The sequence below is a fragment of the Bidens hawaiensis genome, unplaced genomic scaffold, assembly GCF_021521415.1.
Source record: "Bidens hawaiensis isolate Kalapana, Puna unplaced genomic scaffold, B.hawaiensis_p1.1 tig00009541_1, whole genome shotgun sequence".
Lineage (NCBI taxonomy): Eukaryota > Viridiplantae > Streptophyta > Magnoliopsida > Asterales > Asteraceae > Bidens > Bidens hawaiensis.
Genome location: NW_027491709.1, coordinates 380,194 through 407,517, shown reverse-complemented (window position 1 = coordinate 407,517; position 27,324 = coordinate 380,194). Strand labels below are relative to the sequence as shown.

Sequence of the window (27,324 nt, the reverse complement as noted above, 5' to 3'; positions counted from 1 at the left end):
TCTGTTCAAATCCAACATTTTCAAAAGTAGAGGGTCACGAGCATCACTTTGTAACGAAATTTTATCAACAATTCTCTCCTCTAGCTTGTTATCAAGAGGGCATGAAATAGTTGATGCTATATCGATATAACGATATTCAATTAACTACAACTAAAACTTATAAAATGATTTGTAGCGTCAAATTAATATTCAAATGCTCTTCATAATCACAAGGTGATTTTCCTGAACAACAAATTATATGATAACTTGTTGGGGATTTTTGGGAATTGACACTTGGATTTTTCAGATAGTCATGTGATAACTTTCAGATCAAAAGTTATTTGGTGGTTTCCCGATTACTTTAATCGGATAAAACTCTGAAATTAGAGACAAAAAACTTAGTATGGATTTGAGAGAATGATGAACCAGAGAGCGACCAAAATGAATGAACGTCCAGTTTATCTCCAAAGCAATTAGGATTGAATATAACTGCCTTATGCAGTCATTAATTCATATTTTGAATTTAAGTAATAATGCCTCCAAATAATACTTATGATTATGTTAACCCTAGTCACGGACTGCCGCACCTTGGACCTTGATGGGGCTGCCACCCCTAGGATTCCGCAACCTGGGGTGCTGCCCACGGTCCCCCATTCGTTAGAGGCTTCGTCCAAACATCATAACAACATACTAAAGTAAGCGTGCACTCCGCACAAGCCAAACTTGCTTAACCACATGCTACAGAATAACATACCGTTAGAGGCTTTGTCCAAGATAGACGAAATAACATACCGTTAGAGGCTTAACCACATGCTACGCTTACGGAATAACATACCGTTAGAGGCTTTGTCCAAGATAGACGAAATAACATACCGTTGGAGTGCACAAGCCGAACTTGCTTAACCCCCATTCGTTCCGCTTTGCCATTTTGGGAAGACGTATGTGGACAAGATAGACGAAATAACATACCGTTTTGAGCAAAAAATTGTTTAAAGTTATTATTAATATATTCGGTGCCATTACCGCGCTGTAGGGATTTAATTTTTCCTTCAAATTGAGTTTCTATTAGCTTGTAGAAATTAGCAAATGTGAGGAAAACTTGGGATTTATGTGCTAAGGGGTATGTTCACAATAAATTGGTATGATCATCTAAAAACAATATATAATAACGATGCCCGGTCATGCTTATGACAGGCGAAGTCCACAGATCACTATGGATAATATCAAAGGGTAAAAAAATATTGGTGTTTGAGTCATGAAAAGGAAGTCTAACACTTTTACCAAAAACACAAGATTGACAAACATGCTTATTATTCTTAGCATAGGAAATAGAACTAGAAGTTTTTAACTTATTTAATAAGTCATGTCCCAGATGACCAAGACGATGATGTCAAATATCTTGAGAAATAGTAGCAAAAGCGGATGGATTGCTGAGGCCGGAAAACATCGATGGGAGTAGATGATAGAGATCACCGTTTCGGTTGCACCGGAGGATAGGGACTCGGGTCTTGTAATCTTTCACAAGGAAACCAAAAGGATCAAATTCAATTGATATCCAATTATCGATCGTAAGGCGACGAATCAAAATTAGATTTTTAATTAATTTAGGAGCATAAAGTACGTTATTTAGTTTAAGAGGGGAGAAAGGTGTGGGTAGGATTTGATTGCCATATCCATTAACCGGGATGGTCGTGCCATTACCAACAATTTTTGTGAAATGCCATTATTAAAGAAAGACTGAAAATTACCCAGGTTGTTTGTCATATGAGTAGTAGCTCCAGCGTCCATCACCCAACTTTGATCTGGAGGATTTAGAGACGTAGTGTACAACACTTGCTCAACGTTGGTGGGTGCATAGGCTGTATAGTAGGCTTAGTTGGGCCTTGGTCCAAGTATACCATTGCCATATGAGGTTTGTTCTTGAGTGGGGAATGGCCAAGGGGGAGTCGGCCATGATGTCTGTTGAGAAAATGTTGAATTTTGTGGCAAAAGGTATGTAGGTTGATTATGTCCACCATAGGTTGGGTTATAGTTCTGGTTATAATTAGGCCACTGATTATTGTGATTTGCACAACTATGATAATTTGGGCCTGTGTCCATGATGATGGGAGAGAAGGAAAATCTTGTAGAGAAGAAGGGATGGGGCAGAAGTAGTGCGACACAGGGGTGGGAGGCGGCAGAAGAGTGGAAGGTGTAATTAGGTTTTTTTTATTTTTTGTCTATGATACCATGTAGAGAATGATCGTCCTCCCTCTTCTCATTCCTTCCCCAATATATAATACAATGATATGTTTATCTAGGAAATCAAATCTCTCCTAATATCCACCAATATTACAAGATATAAGATGTATCTACTATATACATATATTATTCCTATTAATCTACCACAAGATATCCATCAGTTTTATCATCCTTATGTTGGAATTATGGACCGGTTCGGGTAAGTCAACGTGGTCGACTAGGTCATGACCTGTGAGAGTTACACCTTGGGCAACGAACCAAAATCCGCTTAAACTGTTTGACCGGTAAATGGCGAACATAAATATTTATTATTTATATGAGATATAAATAATAAATAATATCTCTAATGTTTACTTATAAACGAGCTGGGCTTTAAACAAGTGGTTAACGAAATTGGGCTTGAGGGTTATTATAATGTATATATATATATTATGATGATAATGATGACCTAATGATTGGACATCATCCTCATGCACAAATTGAAGTTCGTTCACGTATTTGCCGTACATAATATCGCCGCCATATACAATTAGCGAATAGCCGGAAACCGCCACCATCTGTCGTGCCGCTTGTTCCGCCCATCAGGTCCGTCACTACCACCGCACCTGTTCGCTGCCGCCGCACCTGTTCGCTTCCGCTGCCGCTGTTACAGTTCGGTGCCACCGCAAAGCCGCCATTCGTTTCAGTTCGTCAACTAGCAACGTTCGTTGAACCTCGGTGTCTCAACCGGTTATACATTAACCAAGGTAAACTTAATTATTGTCGGTTTAGATTTATGTTTCTTTGGTTGTTTCGTATCGTACTCGTATCATCTGTAACCGGATCCTGTACGGTTCCGTTTAATGGTGATTACTCGTTTTGTATTCCGCTGCGTATTCATATATTAATGTGATTAATAATTATGAAACTAATTTAATTAAACCGGGTTTAATCGTTTAAACCTTTGACTGATCACCACTGGAACCCAACAGTGGTATCAGAGCCGCGGTTACAACGTACGAGTCGATCCCGGTTCGCTTAAACCGGATCTACATCTCAAACTTTAAATCGTTTAAAGTTTGTAGATCTAGATTAGTTTTCGGGTAATGATGTACATAGAAATATACATCTTTTCAGCATCAAATAATCTTTAAAAACTGCAATTTCTATCTAATAACATAGCATAAAAGGCTACTTATCATAATAAAACGTAATTTCAGGTGAAACCAAACCTCAAACGAAGAAACAAGCAAAAATACGAAGAAAAACATAAGAAAACAAAGAAACACGCCCTCATGTCTCAAGAAACACGCCCCCATGCTTATGGAACAAGAAAAGACAAAATCTGAGAACAAAAGCACAGGGCTGTGCTCAGCATGCACGGGGCCGTGGACGGGAATGCAGAAAAGACAAAGAAGAATTGAGCACATGTCACTAAAAAGCACGGGACCGTGCCTGCTAACCACGGGGCCGTTGCCTGCTCACACAAAAGACAAAACAAATCTGGCACATGTCATAAAAATACACGGGGCCGTGCTCATCAACCACGGGGCCGTGCCTCACCATCCAGATTGCCTATAAATAGTGGCTCATGTTGCATTCATTAAGTGTGCCTTGAAAAGATTTCTATCCGATTCTCTCTTATAAAAACACACAATAACACTCACCTTGAAGATCTAGTGAAGAGTTTGAAGGTTTGGAGGTCATCACCACTAATCATCATCATCAACCATCATCCCCATCATTAAGAAGAAGGATTCATCTACATTTGGTTAGATTGTTCCAAGTTTAATCATTTATTTGTTATTATCAATCATCTTAATGTTCATCATAATGCTCATTATGAGCTAAACTCCTTTTACCATCTAAAATCTATGAAGAAGCTTTGTTTTATTTGATAATTAATCAAGACATGTGATGTAGTCTAGTTAAGTACATGGTTATATTACAATTATCTTTTGATGAGAAATGTTTCATCATCTTAAATCACTAATTCAAAGTTGGCGGTTGTCAATCTCTTTGGCAATTGTTCATGATCGATTCATGTTCTTGAAAGATAGAAATACTTTGATACATTATCGAAACATGGATCCTTATATTGTACTTAAAAATGATGAGATATAAGTTATGGTGTATTTTTCTAAACCTTGGTAATCCGAAAATGGTTTTGCTTAGGATATCAAATTAGCTAAAGAAACCATATGTTAATGGAATGTGTAATCATAACCTACTTAAATCAACCAAGGGGAGGTTGTGTGATGAAATACAATCACCCGAAGTTGTTAGAATTGGTATTCGAGAAATTGAAGTCAATCCTAATCTTTATACTTAACGAAACTACTTGCCAACTTAAATTGACATCATTGAGATGGTATGACATTAGGAAAGGGTGGACTTTAAAATGTGCATATCATCTCCTTAGTGCCAAAGATGCTCACTTTGGGTTAAGGAGTTATCTATCATATATTGCTACGGTAAGTTTATCACATGTCTATATATTAATTATCAATGCTAAAATGGAGTGGATTCTTGATCTTAGATGGTAACCTTCGTATAATTGAACAACTCGTTTAGAATTTCTTATCTTGGTCACCTATATATTATATATATATATAATTATTTATATTTTATAAAGTTCAAAAATTAACCTCAAAATGATTAAAACCTCCGATTGAAGTAAAACAACGATTTATTATTAGAAACCTTTGTGTCCACGGATCGATACTTGGTTCTTACCAATACTATTCTACATATACGATAGGTACACTTGTCTATTTTGTGTGTGTTTAGTCTTTGTAGAAATCACTTTTATAAATTTAAAACACGATCTTGTGCAAAAGCTAAATATCCAATCTATCATATTTTATACAAGCTACACAGCACGCATCAATGGACATCTTTCTGAAGATGTTTATATGGTTCAGCCTGAAGGTTTTGTTGATCCTAAATATCCTAATAGGTTTTGCAAATTAAATAAGTCCATTTATGGACTTAAGCAAGCATCTCGAAGCTGGAATCTTCACTTTGATGAGAAAATCAAAGAGTTTGGTTTTGTCAAAAATGAAGATAAGCCTTGTGTTTATAGAAAGGCTAGTGGGAGCACTATATCATTCCTCATATTGTATGTGGATGATATACTGATCATTGGAAACAACATTCCTATGCTTAAGGAAGTTAAGCACTGGTTGGAATCTTGTTTTGCAATGAAAGATCTTGGAGAAGCCGCTTATATTCTGGGAATAAAGATCTATAGAGATAGATCTAAGCGGATTCTAGGGCTAAGTCAAAGTACTTACATAGACAAAGTAATGGCACGCTTCTCAATGGAAAAATCCAAGAAAAGGGTTGTTCCAATGACTAAAGGAACCGTGTTGAGCAAATCGCAATCTCCGGCAACAAAAATTGAATCTAAGCGTATGCAAGCAATTCCATATGCTTCTGCGGTTGGCTCTATCATGTATGCTATGTTATGTACTAGACCTGACGTCTCGTATGCCCTGAGCATGACCAGTCGTTTTCAACAGAGTCCTGGCATTGCCCATTGGACTGCTGTGAAGAACATTCTAAGGTACTTGAATAGGATAAAAGATATGTTATTGGTGTTTGGGGAAGTGGAAGAGAAGCTCACTGTAAAGTGTTACACTGATGCTAGCTTCCAGACTGACCGAGATGATTCTTTCTCACAGTCAGGTTTCGTTTTCACTCTCAATGGAGGAGCTATTTATTGGAAGAGCTCCAAGCAGAGTGTAGTGGCGGATTCTACCACCGAATCCGAATATATAGCTGCATCGGATGCTGCTAAAGAGGCTGCTTGGATGAAGAAGTTCATCACCGATCTCGATGTGGTTCCGAGTATTCGTAAACCAATCGAGGTGTCCTGTGATGACACAGGTGCTATTGCTCAGGCCAAAGAGCCCAGATCTCATCACAGAGCCAAGCACATTCTAAGGAAGTTCCACCTCATTCAAGAGATACTGGAACGAGGTGACATCACAATAAGCAAAGTAGACACAGATCAAAACCTAGCAGACCCGTTCACTATGCCGATGACTCGGGACAAGCATGACCAACACAGGGATGCTATCGGTCTTAGATTAGCTAGTAATTTGTTTTGATTTAGTATTTGGATGTATGAACATTTAAACAGTTATACTTTTGAGTTCACTTTTGATTTAATGGTTAAATGCAAACGTTGAATATTATAACTGTGTTCATTTTAATACGTTTAATCCATGAACATTGTATTCTAAATTATCCGTAGTCGGTCAGACTCGTGGGAGCGATTCTGAATTAAGACTATTCTGACTTTGGACTCAAAGGGTTGACTTCCAAACTCACAGACCTCATTATGAATGATGTTGGATGTAACTCGCATCAAATCATCTTCATGGATCTTAGTCATAAGATGCATTTGATATTGGTATGCTCATTTAGTATCCTTAGACCTGAGATACATATTAGAACTTTCGTTTACTAAAGGTATTCTTTGATCAATGTCAACCGCTGTCGTGTAACTGCCAGTCATGAAGGCATTGGTTGGGAGTATTCTGAAGTTAATTGGGAGTTGTATGTAATCAAAATGGGATTCTGTACTCTTACATGATATGTAACAGTTAGACATCTTGACGCCTTCGTTGATTCAAACTGGTAAAGTGTGAGGCCTCACCCAAACTTACTGTGTGTTTGATTGGACCACTTTGACTCGAGAATGAAAACGATAATGATTGAACGCCATATGAGATTGATCTGATCCATGGCTTATTGTTCAATTGGTGTCTTATACGGAAAGGATAGATGACAACGATTACTATAAGTTCATTATCTTGCAATAGTGTATTCCAAGATCCTTTGGTTAATGAATTTAAAATGTCATAACCTGTTGGGGGCATCTATGTGTAGCTAGAGCACCGCTAGCTGTCAGCGTTGATCAACTTAACCGAAAACCGTCCAAGTGGGAGATTGTTGGAATTATGGACCGGTTCGGGTAAGTCAACGTGGCCGACTAGGTCATGACCCGTGAGAGTTACACCTTGGGCAACGAACCAAAATCCGCTTAAACTGTTTGACCGGCAAATGGCGAACATAAATATTTATTATTTATATGAGATATAAATAATAAACAATATCTCTAATGTTTACTTATAAACGAGCTGGGCTTTAAACAAGTGGTTAACGAAATTGGGCTTGAGGGTTATTATAATGTATATATATATATTATGATGATAATAATGACCTAATTATTGGACATCAGCCTCATGCACAAATTGAATTTCGTTCACGTATTTGCCGTACATAATATCGCCGCCATATACAATTAGCGAATAGCCGGAAACCGCCACCATCTGTCGTGCCGCTCGTTCCGCCCATCAGGTCCGTCACTACCACCGCACCTGTTCGCCGCCGCCGCACCTGTTCGCTGCCGCCGTCGCTATTACAGTTCGGTGCCACCACAAAGCCGCCATTCGTTTCAGTTCGTCAACTAGCAACGTTCGTTGAACCTCGGTGTCTCAACCGGTTATACATTAACCGAGGTAAACTTAATTATTGTCGGTTTAGATTTATGTTTCTTTGGTTGTTTCGTATCATACTCGTATCGTCTGTAACCGGATCCTGTACGGTTCCGTTTAATGGTGATTACACGTTTTGTATTCCGCTGCGTATTCATATATTAATATGATTAATAATTATGAAACTAATTTAATTAAACCGGGTTTAATCGTTTAAACCGTTGACTGATCACCACTGGAACCCAACACCTTAATCATATCGCAATTAAAAAGATGCAACCCAAGAGCCTATCTCAGGCCTTCGCCACCTCAACCAGAAACTCCTACGTAGGCATCTTCAGCTTTTCGTCAGATTTGTTATTACTACTCCACCCATCATCACCGACGATTACAGAGCTTGATATCTGAGAAAAACACATTACCCCATCAGATTCCAAAGTAATCTTCTCCACACTCTCGTTTGAAATACCCGACAACCGACTCCGTTTCACACATTTCACATAATCGCCAGCTACGTAAACCTGTATCAAAGAAGATATATTGGTTATGATTTATTGTTATATAATTATTCTATATGGTACTAAAAGTACAGTAGGGGTGCGGTAAATGGCAAAGTCTCCCCGAACATTGCCATGAATGGCGACATGTATAAGTCATCGGGTTAAGTCTAAAAAATAGTGATATTTTATTATTATTTAGGTGATTTTGGTATACAAACCACTACACCCTAAGATGAAAATCATCTAATTGCTGACGTGACACCACCTGTCAAAAATTGCCCCCTAATGTAGCCACTTCATTACACATAGTCTTAAAAGATATTATTTGATATTGGAATTATTATTTTTTTGGGTAAGGTGTAGGTCTCATTATGGATCTAGCTAACGACTAATCCAGGACCAATCCGTAAACTTGGTGAGCGGAAATCACCAAGAATATCCGGATCTCGGATTAAGAAACACACACGCAATATGAGAGAAAGAAAGAGTATAATATTGATATTATTTTAATAATACTTGTCTAGAATGTGGATTGGGTTACATTTCATATGGGCCTCTTGGGCGGCCCAACTTGGGAAAATTTTGTCTTGGACCATTGGCCCATTACAACCATAACTAAACAAAAGCACATTAAACATTACAATTTTCATCTAATATAAAAACCTAAATAAAGCATTAAACGAATTGTCAAATCTCCCTCTAGGCTATTGTATAGATAGGAGCTTTCATCTATAACCATTCTTGGTTTTCATCCTCAACAACCTTCATCTCGAACGCTTCAAAGTTCAATGAATCCAAACTCTTATTAGACTCGGATGATTCTTATTTCCATTGTTGGAGACTTGATTCTCAACCTTCTGTTCTTGCTTATTTTCTTTGAAGGATCGGTAACAGGAAGCTTGACATTTAATTCCCTACTTATGTTGACTTTATTGAACCAACTGGTTTCATTCCTTTGCGTATTGACGGATCTTCAGAGTTCAGACACTATCAAATCATCTTTAGATTCAACTTCCAACTTTTCACGTTCTCATGTTCTTTTGCATGCTTCGCCATCTGCAGCATCGGTCTCTTCAAACAAAAGCTGGTTTTTTATCCGACGGAATAGTCAACTGCACAACACTAGAAGATAAATAAGATGCGTTCGCAGACCCCAATTTTATGGTCAAATAAATGTTGAGTTTTCAAAACGCACCTTTGGATTCAAATGTTTTCAAACATAACACATGTTTTTCTACAATTTACACCTTAATTTCTGAACTTTGTAGAATTAACTCACTAACCTTGAAAGCTCGTAAAATTTTAAAATCCCAAAAGTTTTAATGTTTAAGAGCAATAATAAAAATAAGTAATATTAAAAATAAATATGTATTTTAAAATATAAAAATAACACTAAAAATAAAATCCTTTTCACAATTAATAAACCTTTTGATAAAACTTAAATATTTACATATAATTTTTGAAGTTTCTTGTTTGATGAGATATGTAAATAAGGGAGCTACAATTTTGTGATTTTTCTGACTAGAATATTATTGATATTGACGAGTCAGCACATGCCTTATATATGTGTGTATTATAGTGAACACAAGTATGAGCAGTCTACGATAATCATTGATATTGATGTCCGCCTAAGCTTAAGCATCCAAGTCTGTTTACCGGCCATTAGCTATGTTAAGATATAAGTTTAATTAGACTATTAAGCTAGTGTTTACCGCATACATGGCATACCCCTGTAATCAAGTTATGCACAAGCTTTCATCATCCAATTTGAATATACATGTTTGTCATCTGTGGGGTTTACGTATGTTATATCCCAGTTTGGATCCGACGATCTTGTGAGGGGACAACATCTAGATGACAGCGGGAGTGATCGACTCAAAGTTTAAGAATATCGTAATATATCTTGTTGATCACTTATGAACACATCACTATTTTGAATTAGTGAATTTTGTCAATTTAATTGCGGATTAGCACAAAGCTTTAATGAAATATCTGTTATACACACATATGATTTGACAACCGCAAGAATGGACATACGTGATACCCAGATAAACAAACATCATTTAGATCCAGAGCTTCAGAATTTGGAAATTCTCTCAATACGATTTAAGACCATGAAATCATATGTCGATGAAACGGTAATCCACCTATGTTTGTAGCTAAGCGAATTAAGTATATATCACATGCCAACAAGCATACTTAAACGTTAAAGCTATCAATGCATCATATAATAGGTCTACCCATATTTCCTTTTTAAGAGCATAAAGTTAGCATAGGCAGGGATAACCATCTACTCAATTTAACTATCATTTTCTACTTATGCTAGACAAACTCAATTTTCACAGCTTGACTCACATTGCTCCCCCTAAAACCAAGAACATTATTTTTGAAACCTTTTCAGATTTTCTTAAAATAAAGATAAAATCTTTTTGGTGAGTTCAGTATTTATTCTTGTTTTCTTAAGAACAAATCAAAAATTTTTTTCTGAGTTTAACAACTCATTTTCTCCCTCAAAATTTAGAAATATAAAAATATTTGCAAATTTATATACAAAAGGATATTTTTGTTGGGATTTCAAAACATTAATCATGTCAATCAACTCAAGAAGATAGTCAAATTAGACATGATTAAAAGCTTTAGTGAAGAGGTCAACAAAGTTGCAATCTGTATGAACGTTTTTAAATGTGCATTATAGCTGTGTATAACAGTGTTCAAGAGATTCAAAACCAAACCCAGTAGCTGATGTTGGATTGATCACTTGAGAGAAGCAGTTGGATGTAGTGAGTTTGAGGAACGCTTGACAAGTTGTGGTCAATCAAACTGAACCAAGTAGACGTTGAAGCACAAACTAACATATTAAACCTTTCCTTTCTTTAAATTTGTCCTCCCATGTCGCTAGCGAAAGATTCGAATCCACTATTGAATGGTTTAGCGTCAAATAACAAGGATTCGTCCCCGTCATATGTCAGGTGCAGCCACTATCTAAGTATCAAATACTGTTGATAGTCCTCCTTGACTGACCCTGCACACACTAAGAAAGATCCAAGAACCTCAATAGTTGAGTCAAAGCTCTGATACCAATTGTAATGATAAATGTATAAAAATATTATTTAATTGAAAATGAGAGAGAAAAGATGATGTTTTAGTGTAATTATAGAGATGGAGAATGAAGAATAGACTGAGAATGCTTTAAGAGTTGTAGAAGATTTAACGGCATTAGAAAATTCATTCTTTTTAGCTTTTAAATCATTTGGCCCCAACACTATACCCCAAATGCATTGCAATTTGCACGTACATACAGGCGCTTCTTCAACTGCATGTCTCCTTCAATACCGAGTTTTGTATTTCTCATGCCATCTCACCCATGTACACCGCTAAATTGGGATGAGCAAATTCGATACCGGTACCGATTTGGTACCGTTAGTATCGAATCGGTACCAAAGTTTTGAGTTTCGGGATCGATACGGTACCGGTACCTATTTCCCAAATTTTACCTTCGGTATCGGTACTATCCCGGCATCGAACCGAATATTTCGCTCCCAGTACCGGTACCAAGAATTTACAAATTTCGGAGTCGGTATTTTCGATACCGGTATCGGTACGGTACCGAGCTCATCCAGTAAATACGGTATTGGGTTTGGTCTAAACATTTAGATAGAAACAATGACCACACATATCCTAGTGAGATTACCTAGATCACAATCAACAATTAGTTTAATTTGTTCTCTATCGTTGACTAAAATGAAGCAAATTAATGTCTTGAAAACAAAAACCAACTTTGTCATATGGAAGTGTGAAACCATCCTCATTAATATTCCTAAAAGACAAAAGATAAATAATATATAAACATGTGGGCATGCTAGACAGATTCGTTTGTTTTTCCAACGAATCTAGACTTATTTAAATACACTAGAATCTGCTTCTTTTCCTCAAAAACTTAATATAAAACCAATCCATCCCTCATCAAACAAATCACACATCTCTCTTAAAACACAAACACAAACAAAATGCCAGAATCAAGAAACATGTCTTTTTCGAGTAGGTTATGTGTTACCTACACGAAAAAACGAAGCTTTCATGGTGGAACCATTCATAACTTACGCGCAACAACGAGGTATTGATTTCATCCCAATAGATGTTACCAAACCATTAACCGAACAAGGTCCATTTGATTGCATCATTCACAAGTCTTATGGCCAAGAATGGGACCAAAGTCTCGAAACATTCTCCATCAACCACCCTAATGCCACCATCATTGACCGCCCATCCGCCATCCAACGCCTCCACAACCGTATCTCCATGCTCGAACCGATTTCTCAACTTAATGTTCCCAAACTTGGCATTCCAAACCAAGTCCTGGTTCAAGATTTTGAGTGTTTAAAATCTGTCCAGACGGATAAAGAGTTGGTTTTTCCAGTGATCGCCAAGCCGCTGCTTGCTGATGGAGCCACTGGTGCGCATAAGATGTCACTAGTGGTTAACCATGAAGGGTTAGCCAAACTAAACCCACCCGTGGTGCTGCAACAGTTTGTGAACCATGGTGGAGTCATCTTCAAGGTATATTAGATAGAATATATATTTGCTAGGTTTTTTGTTATAATTATCATTACTAGCTACATGGACAATAAATATGAGGGTTATGGTAAATGTATCACCTCCTATATTTTTACTAAATTTCACCTTAACAGACACGCTATTAAATCTGTCACATCATATCTATACTTTTACTTTTAGTAATGTTAGTGCGTTCTACATATAGGGAATATATTTAGCCTTACCCTAAAAATAATTCCAAAATCAAATCATGTCTTTTAAAAACAAACTCATAACATACATCACTTGTGTCCTAGTGTCAGAAGGCTTGGGTTCTCTAGTGAATACTTAAGTTTGAATCTCACTTGTGTCATTTTTGGATGGATATTGGAAATGAAGAATTTAAGTAAGCCTTGTGCAAAGGTTGTCAGTTCGAACCCTAAGTCCACCCAGGTTTTATCCCACCGTGTGTTACACCAGAGAATTATACTCTTGTGGTAGCACAACGATTGTCAAGTGTCAAGTAGCAGTAGGCCAACAACATAGTCCGGCCAGAATGAGGCCTCGGGCTCTCCAAATTTGAAGAGTGTGGTACGTAGCCTAAGTACAAGAAAATCGACGTTCTAAAAAAACAACAAACTCTAATTAACTATATTTTATTTTTAGTAGCATATAGAATACTTATGCAACATTAAACCATAACTAATATATTTTCTCTGATACAGGTTTACGTAGCGGGCGATTATGTAAAATGTGTGAAACGGAGTTCGTTGCCGGATATTTCAAACGAGACCATGGTGAAGATTACTTTAGAATCCGATGGGTTAATGTGCTTTTCTCAGATATCAAGCTCTGTAATTGTGACACCCGGTAAATTCCCAATCCCTTAAACTAAGTAATCACCTAATAATTAGGTGATTGTAAATATTATGCGCGCCATATAGCGCGGGCATTTGTTATGTTTGCCCTGCGCGAGCGCGCCATGTTAGTCAGCGCGTGCATTTGTTATGTGCGCCCTGCGCGAGCGCGCCATGTTAGTCAGCGCGTGCATTTGTTATGTGCGCCCTGCGCGAGCGCGCCATGTTAGTCAGCGCGTGCATTTGTTATGTGCAACCTGCGCGAGCGCACCATGTTAAGAACCAGCGTGAGCATATGTTATATGCGCCATGCGCGAATGTTTTGGCTTTATGTTTTCATGTAACTTAACGTTATGTTGTCTATGGGTTGACCATCCCGCATGATGCTAAGGCGGGTGCATCCTAAATCGTTTATGCGCGTGCGGAAGGGAACTAACCTCCCCGCATGGCGGGAACATTGAGAGCTAGTTTGTCTGAAGCTCCAAGATGGAATTGACTTCAACATGACTGATCACTATGTTGAAATACCAAGACCACCTGGAGAATCTACAAATGAAACTCAATATCCCTAACTGCGAGAAGGTTACGCACCTACCCGCAGCAAAGAAATGTCCTTCACGCAGAAAGCTATGCGCACAAAGTGATGCGCACAGAACACTTAGTCTATTCTCCAGACATAAGGAGATTACTCCCGCCCAAAAAGGGAAACAGTAGCGTGTTTCAGAGATTTTCCACTTTTTACTGTACACTGACAAAAGTACCTGAAAAAGCACACTGTAACATGAAAAGTCAACTGTCAGCCACCCTATTCTCACCAACCACAGACCTGCATGTCCTGTCCAAATCAAATCAAGATCTTTTAACCACTCCTCCACTTTTAAATAAACAATAAACAATAATAATTTCCATACTTTATCATCATTACACCTAGATATGAAAAGATTACAATCCCCTAAAGCAAGGGATTGTGTTCCCTTGAGTTTGCCTATAAATATGTAACCTAAATTATCACTCAAAACACACTTCAAAGAACTGCAAACTTGCACTAATCATCTCCCAAAGCATCCGTTATTTTCGATTCCGTTCCAGTTACTAGACCTTCGATTCCGAGGCCAACACCAAGAAAACCCGAATCTCGATTAATCCCTTAACAAGAACCACAGGTGAGTCTCACAGCCCCTATTCTCGCTGTTTTCACTGTTTTTAAACTGTTTTCGGGGCGAGGGACACGTACTTAAAACTATGTTTTATGTGATACTCTTACAAGCAATACAAGCAATTATGTGTTTAAATAATGTTTCATTATGGTGTATTTACGAGCAATGCAAACGGTATCTATGGTTTTCGATGTATGTGCGCCAGAATTCGAGTAAGTGATCACTTTACCATTGGAACTCTAAGGGTAGGGACTGCTGGTTTGATCCACCCACTCGTAGGGGTCGCACCTCTTTGCATGGACGAGTGCCTAGTATGGTCATGGGGCAGTACTATGGGTTTGAGCCCGCTCGTAGGGGTCGCGCCTCTTTGCATGGACGAGCGCCTTGTTTTCCGGCACAACGTCCGCGCGTAACCCGCGGGACGGAATTATTGATTAGCTCGTAGTGGCAGCGCCACTTTGCATGGACGAGCACATTTTCCTGAAACGTTCGCGCGTAACCCGCGGGACGGTATTACTTATTTTAGCTCGTAGTGGCAGCGCCACTTTGCATAGACGAGTACAGTTCCCAGAAATGTTCGCGCGTAACCCGCGGAACGATTTTTATCTGAATATGTTGATAGGACTATGTTTTACCAAGCATGTGTTTTAATGATGCTATCAGAATTATGTTTCAGAATGATTTGTATCAAGATTATGATGCAAACACGATTTATCAAGTTACTAAAACTTGTGAACTCACTCAGTTTATACTGATTTAAATGTTTTTACGTGTCTTTCAGGAGATAACTAGGTAGCGCATGGAGTCACACTTAGAGCACCTCACGCTGAACATCTAAAACTAGCTTTTTGGAAGATTTTAGTTCTATCCCTTCGATGCGCGTGGTTGTTCCCGCCGCGCAAGGGGATATGGCGTGGAAATCTTCAACAGTTTTTATACTTGGATGTTTTTATGTAATTTTTAATCAATGTAATGTATTTGTATTAAACTTTTCATGCGAAATGAAAATCTTTGAATGTTTGCAATGGCCCGTGCTTAATTATCAATCCCCACTCGTGCGCGCCCGGCTGTTTCCGCCGCTCAGGGCCGGGTGTGACAGTAATCGACGGTGATGATAGTTGGAGTAGTAATAACAAATCCGATGAAAAGCCAAAGATGCCTTCGCAGGAGTTTCTGGTCGACGTAGCCAACGGCCTGAGACAGGCTCTTGGGTTGCATCTTTTTAATTTCGACATGATTAAGGATGATAAGACTGATGATTATCTTGTGGTTGATATTAATTATTTCCCTGGTTTTGAGAAATTACCATTTTATGAATCTGTAATGACGGATTTCTTGTTGAATATCAAGAAATCACAAGAAGAAAAGAAGATGATGATGAAGGAGGATGTGGATGTTCATGAGGAAACACAAGCTTAGAAAGATTGACCGAGTTTACGACAATATTTAAATGAATCTTTTGGTTTGTTCTTTGTGTTGGTTAACTAGTTAGTCACTTCAAGGACGAGTTTCATGTGCATGTTTTGTGTTGAGGATGCTTTTGATGCAGAGCCATCACTTTTTGTTGCATATTTTCACTTTTTGTATGTTAAAAAAGGAGGTGATCCATTTCCATAAAATAAAATTAGTGTATTGTTTTTTTAGGGAAAATTTCTTCGTTGCTCGTGGGACTTGAATCAAGACCTTTGAGCGTTTATGATTTAATTATTATATTACTTGTTAACATCTTTCATAAGTACAAAACAATTACAATAAATTGGCAGGCAACCGGGCAACAAGCTGCGCCGTAACCCCCTTTTGAATAGCAAAACCAATCCTACTAAAAACAAAGCTTTGAAACCTAGGAGCCGAAGAGGTTCCGTGTACGACACGTTGAACTCTACTCGAAAAATTCATAGCCTCTGGGCCAAAAAACCAAATGTATTAAAAGCAAATGGAAAAAAGAAATGATGATTCTCTAAATAAGCGTTTATTATTTGAAAGACTTTGTCTCTAAAATTAGGTCACCAACTCTATGACAAGTTACATCAATTTCTTTTGTCACGTAGCGAATTTGAACCTTAATTTTGCCATTTTCCCTCTCACAAGGGGAGATGTTCACTAAAGTCTAAAAGGGTTCAGAGCTAGAAATCATAAATTAATCACTTTTATTCACATGTCATATCACTCAAACATGATTGTTTTAGTTGATCATGTAATTAATGTCAATAGGCCTACGGGAATCTTTGTAAAATAATATAAAGCAACCTTATAAAGGAAAAGTATAAAGTAGAATAGAAAAGAAGAAAATTATAAAGTAGAAGAGAAAAGGTTACAATAATGGCTACAACTAAATAATTAAATAAAACAAGAATGTGAACAAAGTCGTGGATGAGGCCTTTTTTTACACGGTTTCTCTAAATTCAATTTCGTGTTTCTTTGAAAATGCATTTGTCTCTACTGATAACAGTCGTAATAATATATTTATATATCGTAACAATTGACCACCGAGCTTGAAATGCACCATAAGTATGTCACAAGTTGCTAGAAAATTTGTTTGTGTTTTCTGTGTGAATAGTGTCTCTCCACTAAGGTAACACTTTAGTTTTATAATCACAATACAAAACCATGAAACCTCATCTAAAGAATTTAATTGATTCATTAATAACAAGTTGCAAACTGATTTAAATTGTTGTCAATACGACTTGTTATTACACTTTTTAGGGGGTTACGATTTTGTTCAGAGACCTACGATTGGGTTATGATCTAACCTCTGGACCAATTTCCAAACCTAGGAGTGGGTTCTGATCCACCTCCTGGACCAGTTCTAAACAAAGTTGTTCATGGTCCGCCTCTAGAGCAAACTTCTACACTACACATGTAATTCATAACTTATTTATTGAACTTCCAAGATCTCTGATCCTACCTTTCAAACGAGAGGTTGTGGGTTGCTTTTGACCAAAAAACCCTAACCAAATGTGCCTTCAGAAACAAAAAAGGTGGCTCAAGCAAGTGTGCAAAGTGCACTTAAAGTGACACATTGCGTCTACCATCACCGTCGCGCACACATGCAAGTTTGTACCTTGGGTCCCTGCTAGTTTCTTTGTATATGGAAATAAAATCTAAGGAGTGTTTCTCTTTGTAAACCACTTTATGACGTGCCCCTCCTCTTTTTGTGTGGGACAAGTTTCCACTCATTCCACTTTTTCCCTTCCAAGTATGGATATCTCATTTATTTTACCTTCATTTTAAGAAAACAGATACGACAAATTTTAGTTACACAAATATTAAATCAAGCACCACCTATGAATTTTTAAGCTAAGGAAAACAGCTACGACGAATATTCTCTTCACATAAAAAAAAAAGAAACAAATATCTACAAGCAATGGTAGAACACATGTGGTGAAGATCAAAGATGAAGTTACAACGTATCAAAAGAAGAATAACACAAACATAAGAACACTAAGAACAATATGCAAATTCAAGTAAGAACTGCAACATACATAAACATATGAAGAATGAGAAAATGGGACACTTACGACGAATTTATGATGAGAAAAGAGCAAGTATGGTGAGAAGATGAATGGCTTATTCCTAAGCCCCATCGGCCAAAGGATCCCCACACTCACGGTGTTAATTGGTTTTGCTGCTCGTTGATTCCTTCACCGAAATTTATATAATTTGTTGTTTAGGAAAATCACCTTGTGAAAAGGATTGTTGGGGAATTATTGCAGAAAAATGGGTATCTTTGGAGATCTTAGAGTCACGAAAAGCACTTTCAGATCAAAACTATATGTGGTTCCCAAATATTTTGACCGGATAAAACTCAGATTGAGCGCAAGAATTCGAGTATGATGAATTGAGAGTTTTTTTTTCTAATGAAATAGAATGTTAATCCTATGATCAAGTAACAATATTAGGTTAGGGGTCTGTTAACGGCCTTTGGCATTTATCATGTATTTGAAGCTCAAATACATCAAATTACGCTTATGTTTATTGCATCAAAATTACTTACGGAATTTAATAATAAGTAAATTACTTGCGCTCCTGCCCCTTGGACCCTGTCAGGGGTTGCCACCTCTTTGACCTTGCTAGCACGCCCGTAGCTAAGGGGATTTCGCCCATAAGTACCAATATAAGTAACAATAGGATTATAAATCATAATAAGATCAAAAAAGTGTGCACCCAACAGCCCGACTTATTTAGATTCAAATTATAATTAACTTGATTAACAAGTTAATCCTCAATTACACTAAAATCGCTAACAAGTATTTGAATATTGTTTTGGCGGGGCAAATCGTTTTAGTTGTAGTCGATAGAATATCGTTAGCAAAGTGATGCTCGTGACCCTCTACTTTTGAAAATGCTGGAGTTGAACTGAAAAGGAGAAAATTGATTCGGGATAGTAAAAAATTTCACCAATATATTGGTTAATTTGGTGTCACCATAATCATTTTGGTATAATTAGATTCACTTAAAGACCAAATGGAAATAAGAATAAACATTGGTATGAGTTAAAAGATATTTAGTACACAAGACAATTCTTATATCATGTGCGTTGTATACGAGATTAAGTTATAGCTTTCTCTTTCCCTCGCTTTATTTTCTCACCTTAATTGCAGTTCTTTTCTTTTATTTTCTTTCATTAACTAAACTCGAAAACAAAACGTTATAACTCACTTTTCATGTGAATAATTATCTCCACTGGAGTTGGAAATGAGTTAAAGCTTATCAGAAAAAATATGGGCGTCTGTTCATTGGACTTGTTTATTCGTTTGTGTTATTTTTTTTTATTATTTCTTTCATGCAAAGCATCAACTTTGAAATAAAGGTTAAATGGTTATGCTAAAAGAATATCCAATAGTATACTTTGTTATGCGGATTATGGCTTTTTATCTTTTTTTTCTTTTGTATACTTATATAATTTTCCTAAGAACGTTTGAAACCACTCTAAATAAAATATTCGTCTTTTTAAAACGAGATGTCAACCGTTCATACTGATTTTAACATTTCAAGTTTGACTCACCCAAAAAATAATTGAAAGAAGAAACCCACAATTGTAGAACCCCCCCCCCCCCCCCAACCACACCCACACACCCTTTTTCCTTTAAGTCTGGTTTCAAACTTGAAACAATTAAAATCCTAAACTTCAACAATCACCATATATCATTAGACCATAATTATATAATTGATAAGAAAATCTCGAATTCATATTACTTATTATACTTTATCACTACTTTGGGTTTAGAGAATATGTTGCTTTCTCACTGCTTTATATAAGAAATTTAAAATATGATACGTACACTACACTTATTTTGAATAGAAAGCAATCATATATTATTATTATTATTATTATAAAATTTAGCTAATTCATTTCTTTATATACCATAGCCGTGAACGGATGCCTATGCATTTAGTCCGATAATAATACTTTCTTTCTCAATTTTGGTAAGCTTTATGATAGGATAAGCCGATAAGGTTCCTAACTTTGATTTTCTGAAAGTGGATTTCGATTAAAAACTATAAAGGTTTTTATTTTGGACACATGTTTAACTTTTGTTACTATTTGTTTAACACATGCTTTTATAATGTTTAAACATCTCTCCAAAGATAACAATTTGTTAAAATATTATTTTAAATTAAATTAATTAAAATGATGTTATTTTGAAATCAGATAAATCGGAAGTGTAATAATTTAAATTCATAAACCATAAAAATCTAAACCAGAATTTGATTTCAATAACTCTAATTGAAACTCATTAAAGTAGTTAAAAACGAAAAAATGTTTGTTGTTTAAGTTAAAACAAATAATCACCCCGGCCCGGGGGGGATAAAAAAATAGAAAGTTCATAAGATTATGCAAAGAGTGAGATGTTATTTTATGATAAAATGAATTGATAATTTCCGTATATAATACAAACCATGTGATTTCTTATTTAAGGGATCGAAGTATCACATTGATTGTGATGAAACATTACAACTATAAAAGAGTATACAATTAGCTTACATTAATGTAAAGTCCCATTAGAAACAAGTAACTCGCAACATAAGTTGTCACTGATTAAATAAGTTTTTACCATCACCCATTTTTTTCATTGATACTATTATCGATCACCAGTTGTCAATAATCTCATAATTTAGTGTGACCTCCACCATGGGCGTTCCCCTGGGACCTTATCAAGGTGTCACCTCAAACCCCGCTAAAGGGCTCGATGCCCCCATGAAACCTCCCCATGGTCTAGGGGTTCCGCCGCTTTGAACCCTTGCAATTTCATAGTGCATAAAATCATAACATAGTTGTGTCATGTGTATATGTCATTAATCCTAACATGAGTCAATATTTATTACAGTTTCTTGAAATAGTCTAATGCAAATCCGTTTATACTAAATAATACTGGTAACACTAATATTACTGGAAGTAAAGCTATAATTATCATTTTATAACATGAATATAATACAGGGGAGGGGGCGCTACCCTCTATAAACAAAAATAATGTTATTTATATCTGAAAATCCCTATCCCGTCTTATAAAATTTTGGTTAAGCCGCCCAATCGCCCCCTTTGAAAACAAATCCTAGGTTCGTCAATGAATATATAATTACGTCCATATACGAATAAAGTTTATGTTTTGTTATTTTAACCCACTTTGTACTAAAGAAAAGTGATTATAAAGTTCACACGGAGTCGGAGATGTCAATGTCTATTCCAAATGGAATACTCAATAAGAGAATCTTATTCCGCCCGATCGCCTTCCCAAGGAAACAAATCCGGGTCCCCTACTAAATATATAATCCGCTGGATACGAATAAAGTTACGTCTAGTTAATTTGATCCTTTTTGTATCAAAAAAGTGATCATAAAGCTCATTCAGCCATTCGTAAGATGCCAATATCTATTCCGAATGAAATATTAACAAGAGAATCTCATTCCAAAACCAAATTGGGTCATCATCATCTTCATGTATTTTTCTATATACATTCCTTTTGTACTAATTATATGCTTTTGCAACATAATTATTATTCCCAAATTGATGGACGAGAATACATGTTCAAACCAAATTGTGTTGATTAATAATGTTGATAGATACAACAAATGTTGACAAAGGAACCAATCATCATTGTCTCCGACCAGTATCCAATACACGGCTAGCTATGGGCCTTTAAGCCCGAATATTCCAGGCCCAGATTGTTTTGATGTTTGGTCGGTTGGTCCCCTCATCACCCATGGGCCAAGGCTAGTTCAAGTTACAATTTATACAAATGTTATTTTATTTTTGTATATTTTTTTGTCTTTTTAGTACGAAACTAGTTGCAATTAACCCACATATTGTAATGGCGACGCGACGAAAATCGATCGGTATCGGTGCGTTACAGTGTCGGTTTGATTCATTGTGGCGATGACTCGTCAGTACGAAATGACATAGTTGTGATCAATAAAAACCAATTTTCCAATAGAATATAGTAAATAATATGTTGAAGTTCTTGTGGTTATTTACATGCAAAAATTTTAGAAATCTACCGGATTTTGGAGGGAGTTTAAGATCAGGTTTTTAACCACCTTATGCTTATTAAGTTTATGATACATTCATGTAAATTTGTTATCCAAATCATACTATTCAATTTCATAATAAAAAATATAATCAAATAACAATTAATTATATAAATTAAATATAGCTAAAAAGCAAATCTTGGATCAATATAAGCATTAAGAAGACCTCTTTCTACATTTCTTGTTACCTTTATTAACACCTGACCTCATCTTGGCTGAAATTCCAGATTTACCCCTTTTCACAATCCTATTTACCGATGTACCCGTGTCAACTTTGCCATTGTTACATATTTTATGTTTTCTACTCCTCTTACTCCCTCTTGCACTTGCATTACTTTGTTGTATCTTTGTATCAACATATGCAACCCCACTCAATCCTCCTTTGTGACCCTGATTTTTAAATCAACAATAACAAGACAATTACCATATAAACATCCCCTAAATAAAAAATTTTCATAGCCTGTTACTAGAAACTCACGGGCCCATTAATATCCTGCTAACCAATAGAATCAGAGAAAACTATGATTTTAGTTCCTGTGGTTTGTCGATTATTACTATTTTAGTCCAAAAGTTCACATTTGGCATATTAAGTCCATTAGTTTCAGTTTCTTTTCAATTAAAGCAAGACATCTAACACTGTTTGTTTTCTTTAGCTAACTATTCGTGAAAAGACAAAAACACCCTTTTAGTAAAATAAATTAAAAGAAAAAAAATGTGCGATGTTAACGTGTTGCTTCATTTAACTTCTTGTGAAAAGAAAATAAAACCATTTTAATAAAAAATGTTAAAAGAGAAAAGACAAACGGTGTTAGACGTCTAGCTTTACTTGAGAAGAAACTGAAAAGACCAAAACTAAAGGACTAATAAAAGGGTTATTTTGGTCAAATGTCATGGACAAAAACCGTAGTTTACTGTAAAAAAATGTGTCAAACAAAGTTAGAAGTGTACCTTGTTGATATAATTATCATGTTTCATAAGTTTTTCTGCTTCATGAATTAATTGATCTTCTTCAAACTTTTTTGCTACATTTTTCATTTTTGGTAGATCTCCTCTCACATAAAGAACACGGTTCCTCCCACAACCGCAGTCAGAAAGTTCTTTATCTGCATAACCAAAGTTTATAACTTAATATACTATTAATACTTCCATAACAATTTGTTAACAGAAAGTAGTTTCTTGTGGTTTTACCGTGAAAAACGCATATGGGATCCATACGACAGTCACACTTCACATGTGCCAGATAACAGTCCCGTTTGCAAAGGCTGCAGCTAACGGTTTCTTTCAGATTTGACAAGATTTTAAGAGACCGGTCCAACGACTTCAAATATAATATTGCATCATCGTATTTGTGTATAAGAGATGCAAACGGGCCCTTGACTAAACGGGTTGACTCTGCATCCAGGTCACAAGTATAATCTTTTTTAGCGTATTTTACAGAAATAAGCATAGCCTCTTTGCATAAAATTTCTTCATAAGGGATAATTGGCTTCTTTTGAAGAAACGTGTATCTCTCGTTAGCGGCCCCACCAAATGGGAACCAATCACGGGCTGCAAAGTTCACCGCCTCCCCACAGTTGAACCCTACATGCAAAGTCAAACTGATTGGTCAAACGTTTGACCTCAAAAGTAACACATTAATGCATCATATAAAATATACCATGACTGAAACCAGCATGATATGCTCTGGGAAACGTGCCAACGAACTCTCCTGGTAATTGCACGAGTTTGTAAACCGGAACATGATTCTGCAACAGAATCTTTGGAGAAAACATGGTTGTTTTTTCTGCAAGCATCTCAAAGGCGCCTTCTGGCCCGTTAGTTGATAATATTTCTCGAGTGTAAACATTATTCTGGATGACTTTCTCAAACTCATTAGCGGCAGTACCAGGAACACCATACCATGTTTTTGGTGCCCCACAGTGATGATAATTTATACTGAAAAAAATAACGTGCTGTCAAACGGGTTGAAAGTTGTCTAAGTGTACACTTAATGTATAAAATCTCCAAAATCATTTGATTCAAGAAAATTTATTATTATTGAAATAAAATATAGTTTTGGTTATCATATTTAACGAAGTAATTTTCTATAATTAAATTAGGTTAATAAAAAGCGTTTTGGGTCAACTCAACCCATTTTGACCCATTACCCAATCAGTCTAACAATCCCGTTTCGCCTCATCTAGATATAAATATACCTATACAAATAGTGATCTTCAACATGCCATGCAAACATACTGAAAAGCATGCCAATGTACAACATGGGATCGGTCACTCCCTGAAAAAAAAAGTCAAATGCAAAGAATATGGTCAAATGCAAAACATTCAACATTTATGAGTAGTTAATTCTATAAAGAAAGCGTTACGTTACCGGAATATCATTTTCCACCAACCGAAGTGTGGATCTTGGCAACCTAGGAAGTTTCTGAAACCAAAATAGGAAACAAATCATACAATATAAGCAGTCAAATCAAGCATGTTACTAAAAGATAACTATATAAGAGACCTTAAGATTCCATTTGCTATTTGCAAGACGATCATTAGAAGAAGATGAAAATGCACTTCCATCTACGTTCACTCCATATTCAACTGTTCCTTTCTTGCCGCGTGCCATCTCAAGCCAAAATTCCCGTTCCATGTATGCAGATGGAAGGCATCCGGATAAACAATATTTATTAGCAGATACCTTATTCGCCATTAACTCGAAATCACGAAGAGTGTAGCTTCTGAAACAAAATTATATGTAAATATCATGTTTAACTTATGTATAACATATGGTAAAAGGTTGGGCCAAAATTTGACCAAAGTGTATTAATAAAGCATAAAGCTTTTAAATCATTTTACTCGAGAAATTATACTATATTAGTATTACTGAAAAATATAATTATCGTATGCAGGGGTGTACATGGGTTGGTGTGGGTTAGTTTTAGGTTCAAACCAAACAAAAAAAAACAAAACAAAAATTCAATTTTTTGGTTTTTGAAAACCTAACGATTTCATTATTCTGGTTGTACCTTTTGAGCTTGAAAATTTTGTGTTGAAAAAAATGGTCCAAAACAGCAAAATTAGGCCTGAAATCTGGGCCTACTTTTTTATTTTATTAATCAATGATCAAATGACACATTTGGACCTAAACTATTTGAAATCCGGTGCTCCAAGTTCATATATGTTGCATCAAGGACACTTGTTGATTGGAAATTTGTAAAAGTTAAATAATAATTTGTCAAACGCATTAGTCAAGATGGCCATTTTGGTGATTTCCCCTACTATAAAAGGTAAACAGGTCAACCGGGTCAAAAATGACCATAGTTTTTTAAAAAAGATAACAGCTTTTTAATCATTTTACTCAAAAGATTACATTATAATTGGAAAAATACTATCCTTGCAACTGTTTCGTGTTAACCCAACAGCCATGTTTCAGACCTAAATATATTACTCGTTCTGACCCATGGCTCGGTACCCAACCCGTGCCCATTTTTGACAGTTATACTTAGCAGCAGACAGCAGTAACAAACTAATAATAACAATAAGGCATATTAAAAATGTTTACTTTCTGCTGGTAAAGAATGTATTCTTGTCATTCATAGTCCATTTAGAAACCCGAAGAGGCTGCACTTTCGGTGTAAACTTAAACCCCGGTTTCTCCTTCTTCATTACAACACCAGTCGGAGCAGTAGATATTACGGGAGGAACAATCTTGCATATTCCTATGAACAGTTAACTTTAAATTCTTAACACCATTTAATAAACATTAATTTAATAATAATAATAATAATAATAATTTACCATATTTTGATGCTTCTGGTGCAATTTGCTGAATATACCGTAACGGATCTTCAAACTCCTCAACCGAAGGATGATAAACCAGACATTCCGTAATCTGATTCATCCAGTCAAGATCATCATCCGGTTTACTTTCTTTGGGTGATTGTTTGATCTTCTTAACGCTTGAAAACGAAGAAAATTCAATCTTTTGCTTCAGTTTCATCGGCATAATTCCGGTTCTTTGATCAAAAACCACGATTCAACACGCCAACCTGTCAAACAGGAAGATGATGTCATCAATGAATGAATAATTATACACAATGCTATATTTAAACGTGCATGCACGCCAAATGTTTGATTAAATTCCAATGACAATCGAAACGATACGTTAGTAATTTGAAAGTGTAATAGTTCGGTACACCAAATCCCACTTCATATAAACTGTTTAAACAGAAAGATTTTTTTCAATGAATGCATAATTATACACAATGTACTTTAAAACTCGTATGCACGCTAAGTGTTCGATAAATTTCCGTCAGAAATCGAAACAATATGTTTCTAATTTAGAAGATTCATTGTTTGTACACCAAATCCCACTTCATACAAACTGTTTAAACAGAAAGATTTTAATTAACGAATGATCATTTTTACACAATTTAAATCTTTAAAATGTGTATATGCACGCCAAGTGTTTGATTAAGTTCCAGCGAAAACCGGAACAAATATGTTAATAATTTGATCATTTATATGCAAAACCCTTGTGCGTAAACTGTCGTATTGAGATGATTTACAGGAGAAGAAGCGTACGATTTACAGAAGAATGATTATGTAATAATTTAATTGCCAAACGTTTGGTTTTTCAAACTGGGACTGGAACTGAAGGATTTTGATTTATAGGTTTCGAGACGTGTTGACGGTTGCCGGCTTGGCGGGATGAATAATATGAGTTGCCACGTCACATTAACTTTTTGATATAAATTGCCACGTCATGCCATACAAGTAATTAACTCATTAAGGGCTTCTGTAGTGACTAGTGAGGATTGAGGAGGTTAATATTGCTTTTATTTTAGTTTTATTTTTTTGTCATTTAATGTTATGTCAATGTTAAGTAGCCATTGAGAATTTTTCTGATTTTATGCGTAGTAGTTGAAGTGTTGAAGCCTCTTGTAACGATTAAATATTATTTAATTACGCAAATAAAAAATTATAAACAAAATGAAGAGCGATAATTGGTCCTTTGACCATTCATTTCCCCCAAACGTCATCATGGAAAAAAAATGTG

General features: G+C 36.1%; 2 protein-coding genes across 2 annotated transcripts; one reads left to right on the top strand and one right to left on the bottom strand.

The window, feature by feature from the left end:
* Positions 1-12,231: 12,231 nt before the first annotated feature.
* Positions 12,232-16,444, top strand: LOC143532726 (inositol-tetrakisphosphate 1-kinase 1-like). Its single transcript, XM_077027695.1, has 3 exons — positions 12,232-12,763; positions 13,465-13,596; positions 15,888-16,444. The coding sequence occupies exons 1-3, from the start codon at positions 12,284-12,286 to the stop codon at positions 16,170-16,172; spliced, it is 897 nt and encodes a 298-aa protein (XP_076883810.1). The 5' UTR covers positions 12,232-12,283; the 3' UTR covers positions 16,173-16,444.
* A 6,542-nt stretch (positions 16,445-22,986) lies between these two features.
* LOC143532724 (lysine-specific demethylase JMJ13-like) lies at positions 22,987-26,298 on the bottom strand. Its single transcript, XM_077027694.1, has 8 exons — positions 26,064-26,298; positions 25,828-25,984; positions 24,784-25,003; positions 24,649-24,702; positions 24,476-24,555; positions 23,938-24,215; positions 23,469-23,861; positions 22,987-23,383 (listed from the first exon to the last, which is right to left on the bottom strand). Exons 1-8 carry the CDS (start codon positions 26,269-26,271, stop codon positions 23,217-23,219), a joined length of 1,557 nt encoding a protein of 518 aa, XP_076883809.1. The 5' UTR covers positions 26,272-26,298; the 3' UTR covers positions 22,987-23,216.
* Positions 26,299-27,324: the final 1,026 nt, after the last annotated feature.

Excerpts from the sequence above, each read along its gene's own strand:
- LOC143532724 (XM_077027694.1), bottom strand. The coding sequence starts at position 26,271 with ATGCCGATGAAACTGAAGCAAAAGATTGAATTTTCTTCGTTTTCAAGC. Across the intron at positions 25,004-25,827 it reads ACATTCTTTACCAGCAGAAA|AAGCTACACTCTTCGTGATT; the intron begins GTAAACATTTTT and ends ATTTTGTTTCAG. Across the intron at positions 24,216-24,475 it reads GAAGATCACTATTTGTATAG|TATAAATTATCATCACTGTG; the intron begins GTATATTTATAT and ends TATTTTTTTCAG.
- LOC143532726 (XM_077027695.1), top strand. The coding sequence starts at position 12,284 with ATGGTGGAACCATTCATAACTTACGCGCAACAACGAGGTATTGATTTC. Across the intron at positions 12,764-13,464 it reads ATGGTGGAGTCATCTTCAAG|GTTTACGTAGCGGGCGATTA; the intron begins GTATATTAGATA and ends TCTCTGATACAG. Across the intron at positions 13,597-15,887 it reads CTCAGATATCAAGCTCTGTA|AAATCCGATGAAAAGCCAAA; the intron begins ATTGTGACACCC and ends AGTAGTAATAAC.